Source organism: Centroberyx gerrardi, chromosome 21, assembly GCF_048128805.1.
Source record: "Centroberyx gerrardi isolate f3 chromosome 21, fCenGer3.hap1.cur.20231027, whole genome shotgun sequence".
NCBI lineage: Eukaryota > Metazoa > Chordata > Actinopteri > Beryciformes > Berycidae > Centroberyx > Centroberyx gerrardi.
Window position 1 is genome coordinate 7,988,145 of NC_136017.1, and position 18,352 is coordinate 8,006,496.

At 41.3% G+C, this 18,352-nt stretch overlaps 2 protein-coding genes across 2 annotated transcripts in view; one reads left to right on the forward strand and one right to left on the reverse strand.

Annotated features, from left to right (window-relative positions):
* Positions 1 to 633: 633 nt before the first annotated feature.
* Positions 634 to 17,964, reverse strand: LOC139926515 (vascular endothelial growth factor C-like). The gene is made up of 9 exons (XM_078291207.1): positions 17,370 to 17,964; positions 16,495 to 17,099; positions 11,857 to 12,100; positions 10,972 to 11,162; positions 9,804 to 9,934; positions 9,499 to 9,596; positions 7,211 to 7,345; positions 6,220 to 6,421; positions 634 to 2,857 (listed from the first exon to the last, which is right to left on the reverse strand). The coding sequence occupies exons 2-9, from the start codon at positions 16,594 to 16,596 to the stop codon at positions 2,746 to 2,748; spliced, it is 1,215 nt and encodes a 404-aa protein (XP_078147333.1). The 5' UTR covers positions 16,597 to 17,099; positions 17,370 to 17,964; the 3' UTR covers positions 634 to 2,745.
* Positions 4,440 to 18,352, forward strand: part of hemk2 (HemK methyltransferase 2, ETF1 glutamine and histone H4 lysine) — a 43,977-nt gene continuing 30,064 nt past the window's right edge. Inside the window, exons 1-2 of the mRNA XM_071917583.2 lie at positions 4,440 to 4,692; positions 9,820 to 9,955. The gene's annotated coding sequence lies outside the window, so the exon portion shown is untranslated. The remainder of the gene's footprint in view (positions 4,693 to 9,819; positions 9,956 to 18,352) is intronic.

Here is an 18,352-nt window from a genome sequence, read left to right on the forward strand (position 1 = left end):
GGCCAAACAGAAAGCCGATCTCCGTTTTTCACCTGAATCAATATTGTTTATTGTGGTAGACACAGACAGAGAGAGGGATGGAGAGAAGGGGGAGAAGGAACAGGAGACCACAGAAAAGAGTCAAGTTCCCACCCACAGGTGTGTGTATGAGTGTGTGTGTGTGTGTGTGTGTGTGTGTAGGTGCTGATGGGTGGAGGATGTTTTCAGTGGATTGTTTATGGTCATTTGAGACGTTATGAACATGTAACATACATTTCACATGCCTTAGTTTCCAGAAAATTACATGCACTAAACATTCCAAAGGAGTACTGACACAAACTTTAATCTCTTAATTCATTTAAACCGAAGGTCTTGGGCAAAACAATTAAATTTTAATTTTAATTCACACTGAGTGTACACTCTACTAGTTTGACTCACATTCACTCAAAGCAGCATTTGATTGAGTTCAACACAGTTAATCAGAGCTGAGGATAGTTGACATTCTACAATACGGTTGAAACACACAAAGAGTGCTGTAGATAGATGATAGATGATTTTAATATTGCTTAGAAGTTGCCTGGGTGTCAGTATACCTTCCAAGAAAGCACTATAATAATATGTGACTAACAAAACACAGGAACACATGTACACATCTGTCCGTCAAAGTTTTTAATCAATAATTTGAATCAATCAAGACTATTTAAATACTCAGTAATGGCATAAAAATAAAGAAAAACATTGTCTCTGGAAACAGTTTTTCCCAACATCCATTAAGCAGTGGTGGACCACCACAGAAAAAGCACTGCAACTGGGAAAATGGGAAATAAAAAAAACAACAACATTATTTAGCTTGATCTCCCTCCAGTTCAAAACACAAATATACAGTAGGACAAATGTTTAAGATAATCACTAAGATCAATTTTAGTATAAAAGCAGAAACAGAAACTAAAATCATTCCCGATCACCACTGATACTACAAAAATATGGGGAGACACTGAGCATCCATTCTCCTTCACTTTTCTTTGATTGGTAATATTCTCTTTAGTTTACAGACATTGAAACTGGGTGAGTGACTGGAGTATAAAGACATGTAAAGGGCTTTGGGAAAAGTTATGATATTCACTGTTAAATATTTTACAACTACAGATGATTTCATCTTCAAAATATCAATGTTTTAAATATGATTAAAATTATAAATATTTACAAATAATATTACTTAGGGCGAGCATGTAAAGTGAAATTAAGAGAAGACCCAGAACTGTATCCTGGTCGATACGAAAACAAACAAAACAGGCACAAGTGGTCCCATCTGCTATGACGAATTGGGATCTGTTAGTCATGTCTGAGTGAAACCAGCACAGAGCAGTGCCACAGAGGTCAACATTTTACAGACAGGAGCTTGTCGTGAGTATTTCAGTTTAAAAAAATGTATTTTATAAGACAGGATCTGACATAAAACCCCAATACACTCAGAAACCTTAGGGAGGTGATTATGAGTATGTGACTGGGATTACTGAGTAGCCACATCCCTTCACAGGAAAAGGTTGATTAAAGCTGCACTAGCCACAACGTTTATGTAAAAATACACTCATATTTTCAGCCTAAATCACAAAGTGTGGCTGTAACATATTTTCATTCTCACCATCTCCATCTCTACTAGCTGCTGAGAAGAAATTGAAGTCCCAGCAGTGCGTAGTTTACTGATATCACATTACATGATGATTTCTGGGCAATGAAGTCCTTCAAACTTTCAGAAATTCTGTTTTTGTGTGAAGTGTGAAGTTGCCTAGTGCAGCTTTAATCTAGTTTAAAAAGACTGGACTGTGGTCTGTTATTGTCTTATTCATTTTCCCGTTCACACACACATACTTGGGTGTGTTTCACCAGAGGAGTCAGGACTTGGGAGTGGTTGAATATCTTGGTCAAAGACATTATGGCAGGGATGGACACTGGCTGCAACACTCATTAGTCCGTTCCACCCTCAACTCTATTAGCCGGTCTCCTGCTGTGATTGATTAGTTCCAGTTAGGCCTTGTGTAATTGGCTTTGGGAAGAAGGCCTGGACATGCCCATTCTCACTATGACTCCAATTCACTATTGTAGTCATATCTTGAGTCAGTGAGCTCTTAAATCAGGTCGGCTCAGTCTGCTCTTCCCCTTTGAAAAGAGTCCCAGAGAGCCATCTCTCCTCACTTACTCTCTTTGGCTAAGGTCGCTCCATGATGATGTTTCCACTGGTTCTAGGGTTTTAGTATCAGGCTTCGCTCTTTTGCCCGGGTCCTGTCATTTGTCAGTACCATTCTGCCTACTCCTTATGACTGATCTGTACTAGTCATCATGTCATCATGTGATTGGGCAGTTTAATTTCTACCATTATGTGAGTGCTCAAGTCCACCCTGCTGCATATGGGTGGCCATTTTGGTCTTTTGGTTTCAGTGGGCAGCTCCGTTCTCCTGTCGTCCCCTTGGACAACTGGGTCAAAGAGTTTCTAGCTTTTGGCAAGAGGGTCAGAGTGCAGGCATTGTCACTATAACCCCCCCGTATGCTGCTTGTAGTCTGTTGAAATCCAATTCCACTCACTTACCCACTTGTTATTGTGTCATTCCACTTTCCTGCCCTCCTGTGAAGGGGCAGTTCCACCACCCTGCACCCTTGTTATCTAGCCTTGGGACGAAGGCCAGAAAATTGCCGTTCCGAGCACAACCCCAGTTCGCCGTCTGCAGTCCGCTGACAACCAGTTCCACCCCTCTGTCCTCCTGTGATTGGTTAATTCCACTCGGGCCTCATGTAGTTGGGAATGCACTGGCAGACATGGTGGCTGTAGTAAAACCCAGCCTGGCACAGCCGTCTGGGCTTTCTGCAAGGCAACCTGTAACAACTTGAGCGAAAGAGAGAGAGACAGGAGAGAAAGCCAGGGGAGCAGAGATAAAACAGGAGGTTGGGAGGGAGATGGAGAAATAAAGAGGGAGAGAAGAGGGGAGAAAGGAGACATAGACAGAAGTGAGACAGACAGAAAATGTGGTAAGGAGAGAAAGTGGTAGGAGAAAAGGATGGAAATAGAGAGAAAGAGCGAGAGAAGCGAGAAAGGGAGAAGGAAAGCAAAAGGGAATGAGGGAGAAGACAAAGAGGGAGGCATAAGGAGAGACAGGGTGAGATTGAGGTGGTGTAAGGGGAGGATGGGAGAGGAATAGAGGGTTAAAGACAGAAGAGTAAGCGGTTGAAGCAAAGGGGTCAAAGAGGGAAAGGGAAAACAAGGGGAAAAAAGATTATATTCTGTTGGCATGAATGCAATTGATTATCCACATCTTCACATCCCTTTTGGATAAGCCACGATCCAAGTTTTATTTGTGTGTGCATGGGAGTGTGTATATATCTTTCTGTCTCTTTGTGTGTCTGTGTGCGTTTTCCTCCCAAGAGTGGAGAGGAATATGGCCGATTCTAGGAACTCGCCTCTTCAAAATCACAGTAGGTGTACTATCTCCTGTTTTTGTGTGTGTGCATGTGTGTGTGTGTGTGTGTACCACCTCCTGTGACCAGATGTTGAATCAAACTAAAAAAAAAAGGACAAAACAATGAAAAGAATGATGGAAAAGAAAGAGTTCGCCTTGTCTCCCGCATGCTGGAATAATAACTTCCCACACTGTCTTATCCTAGAGCTGTCTATCTCAAAGAGCTGGGCCAAAAAAGTCCCAGACGCCCTTTAATGTCTTAACCGCTTTGTTACTACATATTCATTAGCATTGGTCTCAGGACAACAGATTACATTTTCTCATTTTGGCTCCCAGGCTAGAAAAGTTGTTTGTGCCCCAAATTGAATTCAACCCAATGGCTACTTGGACGGACACAAAGCGATCACAGATTTCATTTGTTTCAAAATAAAGAAACAGTTTCTAAAATGTTGTAACTCACCCCCACCTTTCTCAATCGGGCCTCTCCCAGGCTGAGAAAGTTTGAGACCCTCTGGTATGAAAGGTCATTTGCATATATTTCACTGAAGTTTCCCACACGGTTGTACAACACGACCTTTATTAGAATTCACAGGGAATAGTGAGAATACTAGGATGGCACTCATGTCAAAGCTTATGGATGCTTATGTTTTTCTTCGTGCCTGTCGCTCTGTTTATTTGTCCGCCTGTCTGTCTGATAGCTGGTCTGCTAGCTGTCATCAAGCTCTCCAAGCTCTCTCTCTCTCCTCGTCTTTAATTTCCTCCCCCATCGCTCCGTCTCTCCTTCTCTCTCTAGGCCTCTAGTGTAGGGTCAGGGGAGGGCTGATCTCTTGCATGCTGGTTGTGGGAACATGACACGCATGCAAGCACGCACATACACATGCAGCTGAGAACAGGGTAGGACATTTAGGACACTTGATGTCCATAAAAGGTCATGGAAACATCTGACAGAGGGTGAACGAAAGAAAAGAGAGAAAGAAAGAGTTCTTTTTTCCAAGTGTGGAATGTATGACATGTCCATTGAGAGTTCTCTCTCTCTCGCTTTCTCTCTCTTTCTCCCCCTCCAAATGCCTTTCTCTCAAGGCTCTGGTTACTCTCTCACTCTTTCCTCATCCCTCTCTCTTGCAGCTCTCCCTGCTTGAAGCTGGGGGGACGCAGGAGGGGGGTGTGTGGCACCCTAAAGCCTGAATGTTGCCCCACCGGCCTGAGAGGACACCTTCAGCATCGCGGAGAGGGCCAGTTCTCCCGCCGTAGGCCACTGGGACAGGTAACTAATGTCAGGTATTACCCTGATGGGCTGCCATAGATGTGTTACTTTCCACCTATAGAGGCTTTGCAATTGCATCACAAATGTCCCAAATGTCACAAAAGTCTAGTGCCATCATGGAGGTCCATTGGAGAAATGTCTGTGCACGAGGAATGGCTAAATCTATAACAACCAGGCTAAAAGAAGAGAGATACCTGGAAAAGATTGTTGTGGTGCGGGTGTAGGCCGATTCAGTAATGTTATAAGTGAAAGTGAATAGTCTAATAAAATTGTTTCCAAATTTAGGTTCCTGTGAAACAGGAAACCGTCTTGTCTCACTACTCCAAAACACTGAGCTGTGGCTTGTAAAAAGTCACCTTAAATTTTTTTTTTGCATTGTTTGGTAGATAACTAGCCAGCAGCTAATTTAGCAAAGTAACTACTATGTTAACATGTAACTAGTAACCACTTCTAAAGATAGCTTCTACTAGATACATTAGCTAGTGTGCAAATCAAATAAATGTTTGCTGACCAGATACTATGGTTAGCTAGCCAACAAGCTGATTATCTAGACACAATTATCAGTAATGAAATTATCAGTTCCCAGTCAAAAACAGCACAGAAATGAACCATGTCTATTGAATTCTGTTGAGACAGCCAAGTTGTACTTTTAGAAACACCATCAACTGGTCACAGCCGCTGCTGCCCAAGAGGTGAGGACCTCCAACATGGCCGCCAGAGGGTGTGTTACATCACCTGCAAGCCCTATATTGTCACCGACATACTTAAAATTTTCTTTTTAAGGAGCCTGAGTGTGCTGAGACAATAGGCTAGTCAGTAATGTCTTTGGCCACTTACTGCAGTGAACGCCTTTATGCAGTAAAATGAGAGCGTTTACCGATGACTGGCATACTGGAATACTGTTGCGAAATGCATCTTCTTTTTATTCTTTCTTTCTGGAAATGCTGGTTTGAGGTTTACCTCAGATTGTGGATTTTTGTTTTGTGCAATTGTGGATTTGGTAAAAGAAGAACCAGTAACTCGAGTGACTTTCACTAGGGCTTGGAAACTAGACTTAGATACTGTTGCCCCAGTGCATACACACTGTTTTCAGCCAGTCTCTGTCTTGTACACAATTTTGAAAGATGTGGAAAAAGTGGGGTGGGGAGCAAGAGTGAATAGGGGTGTGTGTCTGTAATAACGGAACACCCATCGCTCCATTTTTCCCACCTATCTCACAATTTTCTGATCTGCAAACAATTTGACGCTGCCAAAGGCAAAATACCTGCGTTGACATCACTGATTGAGGTGTGGCCAGAAGTGCAACACAGTTGAAAGTTTCAGCCCTTAGAGAGCAGTGCAACAATGAGGACTTAATTTGAAAAATGTCATTAAGTACAGGATTAATGCTATTCACCATATAGAAGCCGTATAACCATGATTACAGCTCAAAAAACGTGCTTTCAGTGTCTTGCTCAAGGACACTTCAGCAGGACTTCTTTCTCTTATTACTAAATCTAGCGACTCTGATACTTTTCTGTAGCTTACCTGCAGGTATTGGGGTTGAATCTCTTGCCTTGCCGCAGACAGGACTGTGGACTCTCTCTACACTGGCACAGGCAGGTGTCAGGGTTGAGGGGCTGATTCCCAGGGCATTCTGCCTCACACACACAGCCACACAGCTCCACGTCCCAGCGCTGGCCGGGGGGGCACCACTTCCCCTCTCCTTGGCCCTCGCACTGGCATTCGCCTGCAAGAGGAGAGAATAAAAATACAGTGAAGGACACAGCAAAATAGCATGAAGGCTTTTTATGTTACAGTATGGTGGACATTTCAGTTTAAAACAAACAACAAGAAGCTTCATCATGCTCAGATAGTTTAGTGGTTAATTCCCCTCTGTCTAAATCAATAATAAAACACTACGGTTGACTGGACCGCCCACTCTCCTTTTATGAGTAAAAACCAAACTTCATCAGATCTTTCTGCTTTGTACGCTTCTCTCAATTTTGTTGGGCTAAATATTTGGCGTTCAGGTTCTGACTTGTGGGATATTTGTGGGAAGCCCAAGTTCCCTGTGCTTTTCCTATCTGCGTTTGTCTTTTCTGGCTTGGTTTTATAATCTTTCTTTGGTGCGTTCAGACTGGCACTCCCATACTTGGTCCTTGTGAAATGCTTTTCTTGCTCATTTCTTCTTTGAAAAAAGGAAGACAGGCCAAGAAGTAGCCTTAGAAAAATAAAGCCTTTTTTTAAACTTGCACACAAAAGAAGAGACTTCCATTTTTTAAGTATTATTTTACCCTTGACTCCAATGAGCACCTTTTTTTTCAAACAGACTTTAGTGGTTTGGAGAAGCATATATCAAGGAAGCACTATCTCCACTCTCCACTATCGCAGTATCTCCACTTCATTCCTTCTTTCACTTCTTCCTAAGATTCCTGACATCCTTCATGTTTTCTTGTACAACGTTGATACATTTTAATTCTATATTTTTAACAATTATATTCTAAAAAATATTTCCAACAACTGACACCATCCTCACAGGTGTTGTGGTCCAGTCTCCAGCCTGGATCGCAGCTGGCCTCGGTGAGTCCGTTGCGACAGACGCACTCGCAGGTTGACTCCTCCAAAACCCTGTTGGGCCCACAGAGAGCCAGCAGCCCCGAGTCCAGAGCCTCTGGAGCCCATGCATGGAGAGGAAGGAAAAAAAACAAAGACATTTAAATAGTCGATTTGTTGTCTTCTAAATTTAGCTGTCTTCTCAGGTTTATTTAGTCATTTCTTTTGTTTTGTTTTTCATGGTTGCCAGGAGGACAAGCATCTGTACAAGTTGCTGAGAGACTGTAGGATTTTCATTAGGTCCTTGTTGAGCTGTGCAGGTCTGAAATGCCTGTGGTAATTCAGTGCAGTTGCATTGGAAGAATGCTTTTTCTGTTTCACATTTTTCTCCAGTTCATATTGCTTGTGGAGGCATTTGGCTAGCTAATAGGAGATTCATTTCAAGTTCCCTGGTTTCCGTATAAGGTAAATCAGAGCCCTGTCTGCTTCCCAAACCCATTCCATGTGTCTTCATCTAAAATTGCCCTTCTTCTGAACGTCCACACTGCCTTTTCCCAGAGAGAGCTGGACCGCAACAGTGTGTGTGACACTGACAGACTCAGGTTTGTGAGCATCTCTGTCAGTTTGTCTAACTTTGTCTCCTTTACTGTTGTGCAATTTGTTCTTCTTTCCATCATCATTCATCCTCCTAGTGTAGGCTATTTTGAGACTTTGTTTTACCATGACATGGCAAGTAAGAGGAAAAAGAAAAATCAGTAGTTGGCGATAGTATGGATTGTAGTACACCGTTATATGTTCTATACCAACGTTATGGTAAATAGACCTACTCTTATTAGATAGTTTTCAAGTATTGGAAAATAATGTCAGGGGAAATAACAGAGTTTAGTGGCTTCAGTCTGTTCCTATAAGTCAGAGTAAAATTTACACTTGCACAAAGCTACTCCTACTACTGTGTGTGGTATTATTAAAAAACAGCTAAATGTTTCTTCTCATTGTAAATAAGAACATTAGTTCCTATTTTTTTCTATAGCAGTGAAGCATGCATGCGGTTTATATTGTTTTACATAGTTTTAATTCCTTTATAGGCCAAACAATTAGAGACCTATACACTTTTCTACCAAAGTTGTATTCATGCAGGCACAGAAGTAAAATGGCAGAAAAATGTAATTCGAGAAAGTATTCAGATGTCATGTGTCAATTGGATTAAAATTCCCTCGGGGGCAATTTCATGCAAAACATTTCATATCATATGCTGCTCAGGCACCATCATTAGGCTGTGAGCAGGAGTTTAAAATTTGCTCTTGCCAAATCTGGCTTATATCCTAACAAGCTAATATCCAGTCTCCTCAATACAGCTCAGTGGGATTTTAAGGTGTAGCCACAGACTGAAATACATTGTTCAGTTATGGATGACATTCTGTCGTATATCCTGATCCTGGCTGACATAGTGAAATTGGACAAAAGAAACTCACTTATGGGTTTTAGGCAATATTTTTCTTTTCAAAATTGATGATATGATATCCTTTTATATGCCAGCAAAGCTGTTGTCACGTCTCCTAAATACATATAAATGGTATTTTAATATCATTCTCGGGTGGATTCTGGTGCAGAGCCATGGTTTTTCAGTTCAGTTTAGTGTTTGCGAGGTGACAGAGTAAGAATATCTATCTACTTCTTTCTTACAGTGTTTAGCTCTCAGATTATGCAGTTGTTGGAAGGTGTGGCAGTCATCTTAATCAGTGAAATCACCTGCTGTAGTGTTTGGTTGGAATGAAAACCTGCAGACTCTCGGCCCTCCATGGTTTGACACATACTGTACTCTGTGTCAAACCCCCTGCTATATTGATCCCCCTCAATGTGTGACGGACTATTTTCCCCATGAGGTAAATCATGTCATTTTACAGTATTTGAGTGCTTGATTTAGGTTTTGTATATTGTTTGTTGGACTTCTAAGTGGGCTTAATCCTTTGTTGAGGATATAGTAGACTTTGCTGAGTGTATGTTACCAGAGACAGTGGTTGTTAAGTTGTAGTAGTGAGCGATTATTGGTGATTTAATTCGATTTTTTGTTGTTTTATTTTCATTTGCCAAGATGCTCACAGCTTGCAAGCGTGTCACTAGTGCTAAGCTACTTTTCATTTGTTTTGATAATAGACTGGGACCCAAAATGGAGCCCAGTCTGAAAGAGCCGCTGAACGGTTGCTCAGCACAAAGGGAATAACAAGCCCAACACTTCTTATATATGACATAAGATCACACAGGCACACTTACCCATCTCAGAGTAGTTACTGCCGTCAGCAGGGACACACAGACAGTTGACTGGATCCCATAATAGTCCTGACGCACAGGGAACTTGGGGAGGAGAACACCTACACACACACAAATGTATGATAAATGTATAAACAGGTGCCCTTGCTTGTGTTGTATTAAAATCTCATGTGTACGTCGCTTTGGATAAAAGCGTCTGCCAAATGGGAAATTGTAATTGTGAACACGTAAAACATGTTATTATATGAACAAACACACAGACACAAATGTATGAAAACTCACACACATTCACTCTCATGCTCACTCACAAGTGATCTGTTGCAGCTCGTCTTATAATGGAGTGGAGCGGCCGTTTGGACAGGCACTCGCAGGAGGTGTGGTTGACGAAGGTTACCATGACGACAGAGCGATCCATCCTGGGCGGGGACAGTTCCATCAACTGGCAGGAAGAGAGATGAAGGTTAGAGGTGGGCGTGTGTGTGTGTGTGTGTACAAGATGTTTGCCAGTGTGTGTGCTCTGTAATGCTCAGCAAAGTGTCAAAGCAAACAGAAAAGATAATGTGGCTTGTGAATCATAGTGCGGACATATGGATCCAACTGTAGAAGTATGGCTAATGATACTTTTCTCAGATAATTGTATATTATGCACTGCAGATTGTGTACAAATTTATTGTATCACTAAAACAGTAAACTTTGGGACTCTTACCTCTGTCTTGTCAACAAAAAGAGCCTTTGCTTTTACTTTGTTTGCCTAGCTCCTCTGTATTATACATAATTTTAGGGTCACAGGAATATTTTGTTACATCTAATATCAGAGCGCTGAGGCTCCTTACTATTGATTATTTTTAATACCAGTGGTCTAGGAATTGAACAGTTGAAATGTTATTCTACTGTTGCACTCATTGTTAGTGGCTCGCAGCAAGTGTGTACTTTATGGCTAAGCACCAAGGTTATGTAATGGTTGCAAGATTGTGCAAGTGTGTGTGAGAGTGTGTGTGTGTATGGACTTGATGTCCAGTTGCAGCCAAATAGAAGTCCCACTGCAGTAGGGTGGATTAAAGCACAGATGAGCTTGTTGCATAACTGGGTAGATTGGTTTCTGTGCTTTTTCTTGAGGCACTTTGAGGTACAATAGCACAAAATACCAGCATGGTAGCATAATGGAGCTCAATTCAAAATACTATAAGTACTAAACAACAAGAAGAATACAATAACAATAAACTATCATTTGCGTTATAAATAATAGGGTTACAGTTATGCTTCAAAAATTAATTTATGCTTATGCTTTTTATGCAGTGTTAAATAACTAAGATAGACAATAAAAATGCCATGTCATGGATTAATAACATGAAGGTAAAGCAGGCAAATACAAGTATTAAATGGGTAAGAACAAATTACATAAATTCTGTCTGTAAAAACGCATTTTGAGAAGTAATTTAAAAGAAGACACAAAGCGACTGAAGCCGTATCGCTTACTGTCTTGTTGACGAGCGAGTGACTTGTATTAGTGCAATAAAAAGCCTCGTTGTTGCAGCATCCGCCACACCGATGCAGCGACACGCAGCGAGGGAGGTAGAATTGACTGGTGGATTCTGGGTATTCCTTGGCGACCTCGACACACACTTCTCTGGGCCGACATGCGGTTTGCTGGATCTCTTCAAGGATGACTGAAAACACAAACGCACACACACACAAATGATTAAGTAACATGGCTCCTGTTTGCTGACAGTTGTGTCTGACTACAGAAGGCTTTTGGGGTGTTCACCTAGCCGCTGTCAGAGGTTTTGGGGTGATGGATGCAAATTATCAGCTGCTCCGGTGATGAATCTAATTGTAGATCCCTCCATTTTCCATTATTCTTTCCAACTAGGCTTCTTCTCTTCGTTTTATTGCTCTTGATCTTGTCCATTAAATGTGATATCTCAGGTGATTTTGATGAACTTGGAGAGATTATGCATTTAGGCACTGATGAGGATCAGTCTATAATTAAAGGTAATAATCTATAATTCAAGGTAAAACATTTTTAACTCAAACATAATATGTCAGACAACACTGGTCTGATTTTGATGAAACTAGGAGAGATTATGCATTTTGGCAGTGTGTTCTGGTGTTCATTTACAAAAAATACACTTATTGGCCTGATGGAGGAGCTATAATTAAAGATCAAACTTTTAAAGGCCCTAACTCCAACACCATCAGTCTGATTGACATTACCCCACACATCCAGCAATCCATAATTTTTCACTCAAACTATCCCAAAGTGGACCACTGGAAACTGGAGGAATTCATATTTTTGTGATGCTCCTTTTTATGTAAAGCAACTCAACTTTTGTGTTTTTGGAAAGCGTCTTCATTTTTTACCTGCCAACGTCCCGTCAGCTTTAAAGAGAGCCTCCTCCCTCGGCCGACCCCACAGGTCCTCATCGTCAGCGTGGTGGAGTGGAGGAAAGGACGCAGAGGTGGAGGAAGAGGAAGAGGAGGCGAGCTGCGACTTCTTCCTCAGGCAGTGCTGAAGCAAATTGTATTCCGGGTACAGTAGCTGTAATAGCTGATCCACGCTTGTCACCGTGTCCAAACTGGGTTGGTCGCCTGACAACACCGGAGCCTACAAGACAGGAGAGGAGAATTGAATACAATATGCAAGAAGACAGAGGAGGAGAGGAGGGGAGAAGAGAAGAGAAGACAAAGGCAACCAACTACAATTCTGCTGCACAACAGTGACTTTTATAACACAAAATTTGTTCGGTATTCCTACTTCCTAATTCCTACCTTTTAGCCTTTAATATATTGGTTCAGACCAAACTTTAGTTACATAGATAACTTCCAAAGGACAGGAGAGGAGAGGAAAAAAGATATGAGGAGGGGAGAAGATGGAAAAAACACAGAGAAATCAGTAGATGGTATGATATTGTTCACTAGGATTCACTTCACTTGCAATTTAATCCGTAGAGAAAGTTGTATTTTGCTCATATTCAGAAATTTAATGCCACAATAACCTGTTTTTTTGGCATATCAAACCTATTAAGTATCATAGAAGTAATTGAGAATGCATGTGTGATCATTAATTAAGCTAATTAATGATTTGAAGTGTCTGTTTACATTTTGAACCGATAGAACTGAGGGTCTTAGCCCTGTTCAAAAGATCCGGGGAAAAACTATTAGACACTGTAGAATTTACAGTGTAAACTTTCCTTGTTCTAGCTGGATAAACATGGAATACCTCAGCTACCAATGTGTTGTAACATGTTGCTGCTGGCTACTGCAGTTATTATGGGTTAGTGTGTCCTCTCCTCACCCACACACACACACACACACACACACACACTCACACACAGAGGCACGTGGATGCAGCATTCATGTACACATGCAAGCTGCGAAGTCTCTGTCTTTCCATTTATCTCTCTGCTCTCTTCATATCTTTCTTTCCCTACGGCGATCAAAATATTTTTTGGCTGTATCAATTCTTGTTTGGGGTTTTTTTATGAGTTGAGTGAACATGAACGAGCCAACAAAGTGTTAAATACATCTGGGAGAGTTGGAATTTTCTCTGATACCCGAGTTGGCGAGATGTGGCGTTTAGGGGCCGCGTCTTGAGGGAAAAATGTCATGGGAATCATGGAAGCTGTGTCTGAAGTTGATGGTAAAAATGATGTATGTTATTACTACATGGTATTGTTTGGCATTCCATTGTAAAAAAAATAGTATTGCTGAATGTTTCTCATTGTTTAACCTTTAGTTTTCATGCATTTTTGTTTTTAATAAATTAAGAAAAACAAATTTTTGCACACCTAAAAGTCTTTGAGTGACAAAAAAAAAAAAAAAAAAAAAAAAGTAGATACTGAGAAAGAGATGTTTGCCTGATGAAGGTCCTATGACCGAAACGTTGCAATAAAGTTTTATGCAAGTGTAGACAGTGTGTGGGATTATATCTCTTTCTATGTTTTTAATAGATTAAAATAAAAGTTACATGCCTTATATGGATTTTCTCGCTCTGTGCCATTTGATACCTAAAGTCAAACAACAGCCACCCAAAACTACTATTATCATGGGCTCCATTTTGTTATTTTTTCCGACCAAAAGCACTTGAATGCGCGACAAGTCGTATTTACGATTGTGGAAGTAGGAGCTTACAAGGGGCACTTGAAGGCAGCATTAGGCCTGCGTGAATGGACCGAACAGACTGGAGATTCTCCTGCACAGTCCACACCCACTTCATGAAAGTGATGCTTTTTTTTTTTACAGAGAGGGTTTTATTTTGTAAATAGGCCCACTTAGGAAATCTCAGTTTACAGTGGATAGTACTTAAATAATCCATTCCCTGTCTGCTGTAAGTCATCCCATAATGATTTTCCAGCAGATTGATGATTCAGCTCTCATCAATCCATATAAAAGAAAGGTTAAGTGTTTCCCTGACTGTATCATCTGTGGGGAACTGAATGTTGACTGGGAGCTCGTCTTCTGAGTGTCACATATTAATTCTTCCCCCGGGGAACGAGAGCTGTTGTTTTGTTTCCCAGGCTGAGAAACGGCAGACTGGCACAGCTGGCACTGGCTGTACAGAAACCAGATCTCTCTCTCTTGTTATCGCTCTTTCCTCTCTCTCTTTGTCTCTCTCTCTCTGTCTCTATTACTCTCTCCCGCCAATCTCTGTTTCTGCCTTGCTGTCTTTTTCTCTAAGTGTCTCCCTTGACATCCCATCTCTATTTCTGTTTCTCACCACTCATTGTTTTTATTTGTCCCTATTTCTTTTGTGCTTTCTCTCTTTTGCTCTCTCTCTCTCACATTAAAAATCGAAATGCTTCATTCACTGTACATTGAATACTGGCACATTAGATGCATTTTCTTTATCTTTTCTTTTCCTCTGTCTCCCCCTGCCTCTTCCTCTCTCATTCTCCTGGCTATAGAGGACACACCCTCTGGCGGCCATATTTTAGGTCCACAGCTCTTGGGCAACAGTGGCTGATTGCGTTTCTAAATGTACAACTTTGCTGTCTCAACAAAATTGAAAAGACAGTTTTTTTTATTTCTATGCTGTTTTTGACTGGGAACTGATCATTTTGACTCTGATACATCTGATCAGTTTTGGGTTTAGTCAAGTATCTGGTCAGCTAACCATCACTGTCTTGTTGTTAACACAAGCTAATTTGCACACTAGCTAACGTGTGTTGCAGACAGTAATGATAGTAGTCACATGTTAACATTAGCATTGTATATATTTCGCAAAAATTTGCCTGCAGGCTAGTTAACCAGCTATCAGAGCCAAAAACCAAATTTGTTCAGGTTAACTGAGCTGATGCATTTCAAGCTATGACTTGTAATGCTTTGGACTAGAGACTAGGGCTGAAGACGAGACAGTTTACTGTGTCACACTAACCTACATTTGGAAACAAATCCACCTTATCACACTGTTCACTTTTACTTAGATATTATATGTCTCTTTTCTCCGCTGGACCTCCTAGATGTGGATGTGAGGAGATTTGTGCTGCAACTGAAAGCCTCTATTTACATGGTGTGGCAATAGGGCATATCATATATTACTAATGGATAATCTAATTATCCACTTAGCCAGTGTTTAATGTTTTGGAAGATTTAGATTTATGCAACAGTATCCCTCTTTGTTCTTTCTTTCTGTCTTTCTTTCTTTCTTTTTTCTTTCTCCGTCTCTCTCCTCTTCTATCTTCCTTGCAAGGTCTTTCTTTCTTTCTTTCTTTCTGGTTTTCTTTCGCTCTCTCTCTGTCTGTGTGGGTCGCCATGAGATCACATGACATGAGGTCATCGCTTTGGGACCATGAGGTCATGATGGACGAATAGCTGGTCAGCGCTGAACTTTCGTCCAGTCTTCTGGGGTGTGTCTCCCTCATCACACACTGCTGGCACACACACACACACACACACACACACCCACACACCCATTCATTTGTCACTTAGTCTGTCTGCCAGTATAAACAGCATATGTCTGAAGCTATCTTAAGTACACACACACTCACACACACACACACACACACACACACACAGAAGTATGCGCACACATAAAAGACTAAAGTAGACACATACATGGGAATCTTATCTTGTAAGTGATGTCTGCTTTCTTTCTTTCTTTCTTTCTTTCTTTCTCATGCTTTTTCTTTCTTCCAGTTCATTTTTGAGACCAACACATTTTAGCAACCTGACGGCAGCTTCGTAGAAATAAAATATTGGATCTCATTCATTCATTCATTCATTCATACATTCATGTCAATGAGGATGTGTTGAGTCTTAACACAACTGACACAAACTCATCTATCAATAGTCCTCTGCCTAGAAAGGATTATACTGCTGTCACTTCCCAGTGTGTCTGAATACAATCTTCGGTCTGACAGCAAGTACAGTTCCAGGCAGCGAGGTGATGTCAGTTTTTTGGCTCGCATCAGTCAACAAACTTTAGTCGCATGAATTAGAAGCTGAATGACTGGAGGACAAGGCCCTCGGTGTCGCAACTTTTACACATAGGAAGGTTTGAACTGAACCGCAGAGAGACTTCCACAGAAGAATGCCGACGTCATTATTTGTTTCCTGGCGTGCTCGACCGGCTTCAGAAACATCATTTACAGTAAAGTAGACCATGATACACTAAAACAATTCAAAACCATTGCTAATGAATGAAATGATGTCACCATTTGGTACTAGAACTGCCTGTTGAAACCGTGTTTACACAGAAACTCTCTCTCTCTTAAGCAACAACAGGCGTATAACAGTAAAGGAATTGTTTTATTTTAATTAGGATTCTGGAAAAAGAAATTTGAGAAACACTGATGTACTTTGGGGCTGAAATGGGACTGACTGGCATTATCTTAATGGACAATCAGATAGGAATTTACTTGTAAGAGAAGTTATACCGTAGTAAAATAAAGGTGGAATTGATTATGGAAACATTGATGCACTAATTCTTCTAATTGATGTTTTACAGAGTATTACAGACATGAAATGGCTTTGAATCTCCAACACAAAATGAAGTCTTACCTCAGTGCCCATGTCTCCAGCTGGGTAATAGTCCGTATAGTCTTGTCCAAAGCACAAATTACTGATATTAAGAATCCATAGGAGCACAGCTAGTATCCTCATAGTGGGGGAAAGAAGAGGTGAGGAGGAGGAGAGGAGAGGAAATGAGAGGAGGAGGAGGAGAGGATTAGAGAGGAGAGGAGAAAAAAGGAGATGGGGACATGAGAGGGCAGGGAGGGAAAGGAGAGGAGAGCTGCAAGGGAAAGTAAAGCTGAAAGTGAAAGGGAGGCAAGGTGGAGGAATTGAGGGCAGAGGAGAGAGGTGAAGAAGAGGATGAGGAGGATCAGGAGGTATATCACAGAACGAGCTGGTCTCTTTTTGGTCCTCTCTTCATTCTATCCCGGAACAAATTTGCTCATAGGGCAGGAGTTGTTTGAATTAGGGGAATCTGCTGAACAAAACATGATGGGGAAATCCTCTCTTCTGCTTACATCCAAAGAAAGCCCTCCCTCTCTTTTCTGTTTCTTCACACGCTGTCTTTCCTCCTGTCCTCCGGTGCCTCCATCCTTGCTGTTGCTTAATGGTTAAGTCTTAATTTGTGGAGAGCGCATTGGGATGGAAGTGTCCTTTGCGTGAGAGAGAATAGATCGATAAAAATGGTAGAAATAAATAGCCACAAGATGAGAAGAGTGTCACAGATCATCCATAAAAAAAGTCAGACAAATGTCCTTTCATTGGTCAGCTGAACTCTTAATGTAGTAATTGAGTTTTCTTTCATTTGCAGAAATGTTAGCTGAATCTCTGCTCACTTCTCTTCATATCATTATTTCTCTCTCTCTCTCTCTCTCTTTTGTCTGATTCTTACTCTTATCTCCCTTCAATCTCTCTCTCCTTACCTGCTGACTCTCATTTATCTCTCAGTTCATCTCTCTTTTCAGCACTAGTTGTCCTCCTTACTCTCTTCTCTTTATCTTTTCCTCGCCCTTCACACAGTCCCTCGCCTCCTGACTCTGCCTCCTGACTTTATCTGTATTTTTCTTCTCTTCACACCACAGCTGTCCTCTTCCCTCCCTCTGTCTCTCTTCTCTCTCTCTCTCTCTCTCTCTCAGATGATCGCTGCTGCTTTATCTCTCTCTTCTTTCTTCCTCACACCCCTCCAGGCACAGTTCTCTCTCTCTCTCTTGCTCTCTCTCTCTGGAGCAAACGTTCGAGGAAGACTTTGACTCGTGGCTGAAGCACTTTTTTTTTTTTTTTTCTAAATCTGTCACAACTTATCTGTCAAGTGGTCTGATCCTTTTGCAAAGCATCAGAGAGATGAAAAAGAGAGTTATCTGGGATCTGCGTGGAAAAGCTTATTCCGAAATCCTGCTCTTGCCCAAATGGAGTTGAAAAAGAAAAGCAGGGGGAGGGAAAAAAAGTGTCCCGTTTAGGTCTTAAGTGCATGTAAAACCGGAGTGAAGAGTGAAAGAAGGATCTGCGTGCTGCTGTAGACGTCCTGGTGGAGTGAATGAAAAAACTGGAAGACGGGGAGGATTGTGTCTTTTGGGGGGCGGAGCTTAGGATCTGTGAGAGATGATTCGTGCGTGATAACTGATTATACTGGCATGCTCCTTTTTTTTCTTTTTCCTAAAATTGTATGCTGTACAGTGTTTGCCGAAACATGAATATGGGATTCAAATTCACCAAATGGGTTATTCTTGGTTTTTTGATCTCATAACTTTCAGATAAAAAGTATCCTTTCCTTTAAAAAACAGGCTTGAGGTCAGACTTGAGGACAGGTTCAACTGTCAGAGAAAATAAATCAGATTATACTCCCACACTCTCTTATCTCCTTTCTTTCTCTCTTCCCTTGCTTTCTCACACATTCTTTATCTTGCCA

Bases quoted from the DNA above. Each gene is read 5' to 3' on its own strand.
- LOC139926515 (XM_078291207.1), bottom strand. From the start codon at position 16,596: ATGAGGATACTAGCTGTGCTCCTATGGATTCTTAATATCAGTAATTTG. The intron at 6,422-7,210 runs GTGAGGATGGTG...CTCCTCTTGCAG, and splicing joins GAGACTGGACCACAACACCT to GCGAATGCCAGTGCGAGGGC. The intron at 2,858-6,219 runs GTAAGCTACAGA...CTTTCGCTCAAG, and splicing joins TTCAACCCCAATACCTGCAG to TTGTTACAGGTTGCCTTGCA.